The following is a 9,713-nucleotide window of genomic DNA, read 5'->3' on the forward strand; positions in this document are numbered from 1 at the left end:
TATTGAACTTGATCTGAACTTTTGGACTTAGGATTATGCAACATTCCCTGTGCTAAAAGGACTTGGCCAATGCCAACATTTTGAAACTGAGATATTGTGAATTATGCCTTCATCTGATGCAAGCCTTGGGAATTTCTTGGGTTCACCTACTACCCTGTCTCTGTGCTTATTTGTTATTTTGATCTTGTGTCTGATGTTTTATTCTAAGTTGATCAAGGAATATTTCATCTGATACATTGAAAGACAATGAAGATTGCTAGCTATTGGATTTGCTTGCTTGGATGTGGCTATCTTTATTTGATGCCTTGATCTTCATGATGTTTGGATATTACTCATTACTTATTGATCATTGCTTGATTAAAGTCCAAAGAAAAATGGGGTTCTATATGACATTCTTGTCTGTTGGATTGCATCCCATTGGTCAAATCTTTTCAACTCTTAACTTTTAAATTTGTGCTTAGGATAGCCTCTTCATCTCTTCCCACTTCTTAAATTTCAAAATCTCTCCCCCTTTTCAAAAACTTTCTTTGCTTGTGATTTTAAACTTAGACTTTGTTTTAATAATTAGAAACTTTGGCCTTATGCCATTGAATTTTCAAACTCTTTCTTAAATCAAATTTGTAAATAAACTTAATCATATTGACTTGAAATTTCAAAAGACAAAAAGAACTAACAACTCAATTTAAACTTTTGGCCCTTTGTGCCTTCTCTTATTAACTTTTCTTAAAAGCAACGCACCAACTCATTTGAAATTTTTACCACGAACTACGAGGTTTTGATCCCTCATTTTTATGTTGGTACGTAGGCACAAGACCGGAGGTCTTGTCAAACAAAAAAATATAATCAATGAATTCTTTTCTCATCCCTACACTCTAGTTTTTTCTCAAACATCTTTTATACCAAACACATATTCACACATAAAAAAAGGCTCCCTAGGACACTTTGGGTGCTAACACCTTCCCTCTGTGTAACCAACCCTCTTACCTGCAATCTCTGGCATTTTATTAGTTTTGATTTGAAAACTTCTTATCTTTGGGTTTTGTTCGTACTTTTCCCTTTTCCTTTGGAAACAATAAAAGCGTGGTGGCGACTCTGGTTTTATTGACGTCAATTTTATCTATAGCTTGATGGTCATGAATTTACCGCTACACCATATCAAGGTAAGTTCTTCTCAACTTTTACTTAACCGACATACACTCTGGTTTTAACGATAATCTATGCTCCACAATATCGGTACCAAGACCTGACATATCTTGATAAGACCAAGCAAATACATCCACATAATCTCTATGAAGATATACCATCCTCTTCTTAACATTTGGACAAAGCAGTGCCCTAATCTTGACTTCCTTCGTGTTATCTTCGGAACCCCGATTAATCACTTCCAACGACTCTTTATGAGGCTAAATGGTCTTCTTTTTGTGCTTAAGAAACCGAGAAATCTCATCGGGAATCTCTTCGTCATCCTCTTCTTCCATTTTGAACACATGAAATTCAAAGTTGGGAGAGGGCACGGGGTCATTGTTTTCAATGGGTTTAACAATTAATCTGCACAATGATTTTATGCTTGATTTAAGAATATAAACAAATAAATGCACATTGTGATATAGATATAAAAATGATTATTTTATTTTGGATTTTTTGATGTTACCATTTTCCAGAATATGCAAAAAGGAAAAACATAATATGGATAAACGAAATAACATTTTATTAATGATAATAAAATTTGAAACGATGCCCACATAGATTCACTTTCACCTTGGGCATAGTGAAAGGATTTTGAAAATAAAAGAAAGCAAACATATTACTTTGAAAAGTGGATAAAAATAGGAACATTAATAGCAATCTAATTCTAGCACGTCGATCCGTGCATCACAAAGTCTGGCATGCCTTGCTCTTCATCGTCTTTTAAGATTGCAGCAGCAAATTGATCTTTAGAATGAATCAACACTGTAAAACACTTCTTGAATTAACTTTAGATCTCTTCGGGTTGTACCAGGTGAAAAACCCAAACCAACTCTATTCTTATTTTCAGCAAGCTCAAGAATTTGTCCCCACTTGGAAGATTGACCATTCTCTACCACAAACTGGGCATCTTTTAAGGATGACATGGATTCATCCTTTTTCTTAACATACATATTATCAACAGAAAGAGCTTGAAACAATGTCCCCTCAGCTTTGTCAACATCAATACAGGAAAATGAAGAGAGATGACTCACTGACATGGTTTGCTCGCCACCCACAATCACCATTTTCCCGTTCTTCACAAACTTCAGTTTTTGATGTAGAATTAATGTAACTTCCCCAGCCTCATGAATCCAAGGACGTCCTAAGAGACAACTCTAGGAGGGATGAATATCCATCACTTGAAAAATGATTTGAAATAAGCACTAACCTATCTTTATTGGGAGATCAACTTCCCCAATTATAGTCTTTCTCGAGCCATCAAAGGCTTTTACAACAACTCCACTGAACCTCATAGGAGCACCTTGGTAAGCAAGTTTAGACAATGTCGACTTAGGCAGAACATTCAAAGAGGATCTAATATCCACCAACACATTGGATAAAGCATCTTCTTGACAGTTCATAGATATATGCAGGGCCAAATTGTGATTCTTTCCCTGCTCGGGAAGTTCTTCATCACTGAAGCTCAAATTGTTACATGCAGTAATATTGGCCACAATGCCATCAAATTGATCAATCGTCACGTCATGGTCCACATAGCTTCCTCTAGGACCTTCTGCAAAGCTTCTCGGTGCGCTTTCAAACTCATCAGTAGGGATAACACGGATGTCTTGGATGAAGTATGCAATAACTGGTCTACCACATTGAAATCACTCTTCTTGATCAATTTCAGCACTTCATCTTTATCAGCATTCTGATTCATAACACTAGATTGGCCGACTTGTACAACGGGAGTTTTCTCTAAACTTGATTTCTCTATCACCACATCTTCGGTCCTTTTATGAGATACAACAACAAATATCCTACCGCTTTGGGTCACACCACTTACATCGACAATGTTCACCACAAACGGAAAATAAAGAATAGACACTTCTTTGTCGTCTTCTATCATAGTAGCATTATACTTGTAAGACATAACTTTATCAGACTCGTAAGGCGTTGAGTCCGCCATACGAATGAACAATGGAGAAATAGTAGTATTTTGACCATCATATGTAATCACAACAGGTTCTGGGAGATTAAAACGAGGAACTATGACGTTCACCTCATGCTCATCTTCATTTCTGTCCCTCGTAACCTGAATAAGATTCTGATCCAACATCTCTTGCAAGTCTCTTTTCACAACGACACATCCTCGAGGATCTCTGGAACAAACTTGGCAAGAAGCATGGCCATGCTCATAATATCTTAGTTCATATAAAGTTGCATGCATTTCAACCAAGGATCTTCTGATTAAATTGACGTTAAAAACTCGGTACTTCCCAGGACATCCTTCGACCATATTCACAGTTGTATTGCCATGCTTGGGCAGCGGATTAACTTGTACATTGGGATTGGAATCTTCAAATGACAAAATACCACTTTGCATTAACCTTCTTACCTTAGCTTTCAAGGAGAAACAATTCTCAATATCATGGTCAGGTTCTCCTTGGTGGAGTGCACAATGTTGATCAGCTTTATACCACCATGGAAGTTCTTTTGGAATAGTTGGTGGAGTTTTGGTTTGCACCAAATTCTTCAAGATTAAAGCCGAAAACAACTCTACATAAGTCACTAGAATCGGGTGAAACTGTACATCTCGCTGGGTACGATTTTTTTGATTCGGTTGATTCGTGTGTTGTTAGAAACGCGGTTGATAAATCGGTGCTGCTTGAGCAACTGGAGCATCATGTATTACTGGAGTTATAGACGCCATGTGCTGATGACGTTTGTTGTTCCTCGGAAACCTTCTTTGTCTCTCTTGCTAGATAGCGTTTTCATCGTGTTCCTTCTTCTTGGGTAACCCATTCCCATACTTTCTGGAACCATCAGATGGATTACCTTCTTTCAACCGTCCTTCACGAACACCTTCTTCTAACCTCAAACCCATATTCACCATTTCAGTAAAGTCTTTAAGACCCCAATTTTGGCCCTAAGATCCCTCATGCTATTTCATCATATGCATTGGCATTATGATCACACCTTGGCATCCTCCTTACCCCTCTTTCCTTGGGTTTGCATTGGGAGATATCACTAAGCACATCTTGATTGCATCATACTTTGTTTTTCATTATTTACTAACCAAAATACCAAAAACATGTCAATGTATAGTTTGTTGCTTTTGTAGGTAGTGTGTATGCTCACCTATGCTCTATCAAGCTCACATCTAGGATTTGAGACCCTCAATGCAAGGAGCACAATCAATAATTGGTTCAAATTGTCCCTAGACATCATATATGGATCCCCATGTTCTTCACATATCATTTTGGTCAAGAAATCATCAAGAGTTTGAAGTTTGTTTGCCTTGGAAACCTTAATTCATCTGGGTATCTTGTGTGACTTCTTTAACAAGTTTATTCAAAAATTGATCAAATATTTGAAGGGATATTTTATTATACATCATTTCAAGCATATATGATCCTCTATGAGTCATAAAATTCAAGAGAATGTCAAGCTAGCAAGATGGTTCATGGTGGTTGACCAGAGAAAGTCAACTAGGCAAAACTGGGATTCCCTAGACCCTATCTCCTACAATTTTTGTCATATGAAAATTATTCCAAGAGAAACGTTACTCAAGATTACATTCCAAACAATTTTCATGTTGAAGTCAAGAGCTATTTTTTCTTGGAAAGTCATTTTTTATGGTGAAATATTATAGGTCATTTTGTCTGAACCCTACTTTGGAGGTCAACTTCCCAAGACCATAACTTGCTAAATTTCTATGAGATGAAATCCATTAAAGTTCCATGATAAAATTAAATATGTCTAATTAAACTTTTATGTTTGGGCAAAGTTCAAATTCAACTTGCAAATGCATGTGCCAAGAGGAAACAATATAGGTTATTTTGGGCCAATACCATTGAACAAGTGATTTTCCTCAACTTCTAAAATGCATACCTCCTTCATGCCAAATCCAAATGAGGTCATATTTAAGACCAAATTTAAGAGGTTTGAAATATATATAACTTTTATGAAGGAACCTTTCTCATTTGAAGTCCATGGAAAAAGTTATTCAAGGTGGAAGAAGTGAACATTTGACTTGGGACTTAGAAAATTTTCAAATATGTTCGATTTCCCAAAGTTCCACCTCAAAATTCATCATGATCCGAGCTTCAAATGAAAAAGTGTTCAACACGAAAGTTGTTCCCCTTGATCCTAACTTTCCACAAAGGATGAAGGACTTGCGCATGGGTGCAACATGAAGAACCATTTGGATGATTTCCAATTTTCATACACGATTGCATGGCTTTGTAACATGGTTTCAGCATGATTCACACTCAAATTTGGACCTAATTGCATCACTTGATGGGCCTATCACACGACCATGCAAGCATGCAAAGATAATTTCACAAAATTGCTAAATTTGGAAGTGTGTAGAAATCAATCTTGTGGTATATAAATAAGACCCTCATTGCTCAGTATTAAGGACCTCATGCCCAAGCTTTGAACCTGCAAAATCAAACCCTCACCATTGAAGGATAAACTTGAAGATTTTCTTTGAAAACCGATTTTCAAATCTCCATCTATTTTGGGATTAAAACTCCAAAAGTCCATACCTTTCATTGATCCTAATCACATCCAACAAGCATCTGAAGCAAGGCCAAGCATAATTGAAAGCAAGATCGTGCCAATCTGAAGATCTATTGAAGGTGAATTTTCAGAACTTTCATCTCTTTGATTCTCCCTTAATTCTTCACCATTCTTGTTGGTTTTTGGTTGTCTGAAGTCCTATTAATATAGGCAAGAAGATTGAGTTGCTTTTAGGTCAAATTGAAGCAGCTCAGTTCATGATCCTCAAAATTCAAATCCCTGTATCTTTTTATATACTTGGAATTGGAGAAAATTGAGGCCAGATTCGTGCTCCTGAGCATTTTTCCTTCAAATTAGTGTATTCACTTTCCATTTTCCATTGAGCTGAGCTTGGACCAGATAGATGGTGCTCACCGAAGAAGATGACCGAAGCTAGGGCTCCGGTGGTGTGTTGGATCAATCCAAACCATCTGATCTGTTTGAAATGTTTTAATCTCACGCGTCCAATCTGATTACCATGCCTGCAACACGTTTGACTAAGGACCTTGTGGAATGCGCGCTCCTGGCCATCTGATCTGCCACCTCAATTAATGAGGGAGGTCAGACGACCCTTGTTTTTTATTTTTATTTTTTGATTTTTCCATTTAACTCTTTTATTTTGATTAATTCATATTAATTTCATTTTTAATCCAAAAAATATGGGACTTTCACAAAAAAAATTCAAATATTTTTCTCTTTCATTTTCTGAGTTAAAATTATTTTCTGGATTAGTTTTGATATTTTTCATGATTTAATTGTTTTTATGCATATTTTTAATTGTTTAAAAATACTTTTGACTTTTCAAAAATTATGAATTTTTTTGTCTAAGGTTCTTTTACCTTGTTTGACCTAAGATAAATCTCTTGGCCATTTATTTGGTGTTTTGAAGAGGTTTTAGGTTTTTGACCAAACATAATTCAATTTAAATGCATTTTAATGTGATTTTCAATTGATTAATTGTATAGAAATTATGTTGAGCCATCTTTATTGACTTGTGAAGTTTGAATATGTGTTTGGGCCTTGGTCAAGGTAGATTTGACTTTTGTTGGATTAACATCATTGAATTTAGGGGACTGATGAAATGTACATTTCATCTCCCAAAATGAATGAATGATTTTAATTTGATAAAAGTCCTCCCATGACCAATTTGTGTTTGTCTCATTTTCCCTCCCTCTTCATCTTCAATCCCATTCTTTCTCATCATTTTTATTGACCAATGAAGTCTCAATATCCCAAGGCTAATTGGTTCATCAATAACTTCATTATACCATATCTCTAACATGCATTAACACCAAAATTTCTATTGCCCGACCTCACATAGTTGTGACTTCTACATAAGTCCAATTACGATTGCTTAACATAACGCTAAATTTTGACCCAAAGGCATATCGTTCCAGTAAGTGAGATTGTAAGTCCCCCCTTTCATGGTATTGTATGGAAACTTGGACTTTTTTCCTTCCTTTGGAAGATGCCTTAGTTCAAGGATCTATGCTTGTGAATAGAGGGTTGAGTGTTCTCCAAAGAATGACTTAATCAACTAAAAAGCAAAACACCATTAACATCTAATCAACTAACATGTGACTAACTTTTATCATTCTTGCTTTTAATTTCAAGTCATTTACTTTATGCAATTTAAATTCAAGCCATTTACCTTTTGATTTGTCATTTACATATCATTTAACTTGTTTATGTTTATGTCATTTTCACTTTGCTCATTTGAGCCATATATTGTGATTGTATATATTTTCTTGTGTATTTTGCTTGTGTTTGTGGTCTTAGGACATTAAAATACTTAATAAACAACAAAAACCCTAAAAATGTTTGTGTGGACTATTGGACTTGATATGAACTCTTGGACTTAGAACTAGGCAACATTCCCTATGCAAAAGGACTTGACCAATGCCAACATTTCTGAAACCATGTTATTGTGATTTGAGCTTTCATATGATGCAAGTATTGGGATCCACATGAATTCATCTGCTACATTGTCTTGATATTACTGTTACTTTGAACCTGTGTCTAATGCCTTATTCTGAGCCAATCAAGGAGTATGTCATCTGATACATGAGAAGAATAAGACTATGAAGTTGCTTGCTTGGATGTGGCTATCATTATTTGATGCATTGCTCTTCATTTTGCTACTTGCTTTTTGATATTTCTTAATTTAAAGTCCAAAGGGAAAATGGGTTTCTATATGAAATTCTTGTCTGTTGGATTGCATCCCATTGGTCAGATCTTTCCAACTCTTAACTTTTAAATTTTTGCTTAGGATTAGTCTCTTCATCTCCTCCCACTTCTTAAATTTCAAATCTCTCCCCCCTTTCAAAAATTTATTTGCTTGTGATTTCTAAACTTAGACCTTATTGCAAATTAGAAACTTTGGCCTTATGCCATTGCATTTTTAAACTCTTTTCTCAATCAAACTTGTAAATGAATCTAATCATATTGACTTAAAATTTCAAAAGACAAAAAGAACTAACACTCATTCAAACTTTTGGGCCCTTTGTGCCTCTTTTAAACTTAACCTTTTGCTAAAAGTAATCCACTCACTTTGAAATTGTTACCACAAACTACTGTCGCATCGCGCGAAAAACCGGCGGGAAAAGAAAGAACAACAGAGCCGCCACCGTGCGTTATTTATCCCAAAAGAGGGAAAGGAAACGCTCGAAGTAAACCTGGAAAAGAACATGGTCTCGCGACCAAAGAGGATGGGTTCGGGAGTCGGTTATGCGAAGGGAAGGTATTAGCACCCCTACGCATCCGTAGTACTCTACGGGATCCACGCACACTAGAAAGGAAAATGGTTGCTAAACACTGCTCAAAAACACACACACACTGGCTGAAAGAGACAAAAGAAACTGACTGAGACTGACTCGGCAGGACATCGTATCCTGGGCCTACTTAGTCTATCAGGCATAGACATCAGAGTCGAAGTAGTTCGGACTGGGGAGGCGACACATGCTCGCTAGGATGTCGCATCCTATGCATACGTATCTTCTCGGACGAGAGAAGAATCAGAGCATTCGTAGCTCGGCTGACACGCACGCAAACAAACACAGGCAAAGGCAAACGTGGAGCCCGACTGCCAATCACTGGACTTATATCAGCATCCGAACCAAAACACACTCAAGAAGGCAAACATGGAGCCTGAATGCCAATTGCTGGACTTACATCAGCATCCGGGTCAAAACGCACGCACACTGGAACCCAAATGCCACTCGAGGGACTTATATCAGCTTCCAAGCACACAACAACATAACAAGTTAATAGGGAGTCGGGGACTCGAGCCTATAACTGTCAAGCACACACTCAAACAAAAGGACAACAGATTGCTAAGGAGTCAGGCACTCGAGCCTAGCAACTGTCAGACAACACACACAAAAAAGAAAAAAAAGGCGCCCGGAGAGATCAGCTCAATCTCCTGCCTACATACTTCATCTGGTGTGAAGATCAGGGCGATGTAGTTCCCCTACGCAGGGATAAAGGACTAGCCTAACCAGATAACAGAGGGAGACACAACTCTAGGGAGACTACGACTCGAGCCTAGATGTTGTCATGCAAAATCATCCCTAAGTTAAGGTTTCTAGCTAAATGGCACGCGGGCCGACCTATCCTAAGTATGGCTCACACAGGAAGCAAGCCACACACACTTAACTTGCACAGGAAGCAAGTCAAACTATCCTAACTTGCACAGGAAGCAAGTCAAACAATCCTATCTTGCACAGGAAGCAAGTCAAACTATCCTATCTTGCACAGGAAGCAAGTCAAACAAATCCTACAAGCACAGATAGCACACACTATACACAAGCAAGAGGCTCAAACAAGGGTTAGGCACTAGGGCCAACTAGAATAGGGTAAAAGGTGCTCTTAACCTTGCCATTGAGAGACTAAGGTGAAGCAGATGAAAGGTGAAGTGAGGATAAGACCTCACAGCTCTTATCCCTGGCCTGGGAGAGCTCAAGACAAGAATGTGTGGGTTC

The 9,713-nt window shown here is 37.4% G+C and overlaps 1 protein-coding gene across 1 annotated transcript; it reads right to left on the bottom strand.

Annotated features, from left to right (window-relative positions):
- Positions 1-2,390: 2,390 nt before the first annotated feature.
- On the bottom strand, positions 2,391-4,054 carry LOC127095887 (uncharacterized). The gene is made up of 3 exons (XM_051034514.1): positions 4,006-4,054; positions 2,817-3,726; positions 2,391-2,643 (listed from the first exon to the last, which is right to left on the bottom strand). Exons 1-3 carry the CDS (start codon positions 4,052-4,054, stop codon positions 2,391-2,393), a joined length of 1,212 nt encoding a protein of 403 aa, XP_050890471.1.
- Positions 4,055-9,713: the final 5,659 nt, after the last annotated feature.

Source organism: Lathyrus oleraceus, chromosome 6 (genome assembly GCF_024323335.1).
Source record: "Lathyrus oleraceus cultivar Zhongwan6 chromosome 6, CAAS_Psat_ZW6_1.0, whole genome shotgun sequence".
NCBI classification, from domain to species: domain Eukaryota; kingdom Viridiplantae; phylum Streptophyta; class Magnoliopsida; order Fabales; family Fabaceae; genus Lathyrus; species Lathyrus oleraceus.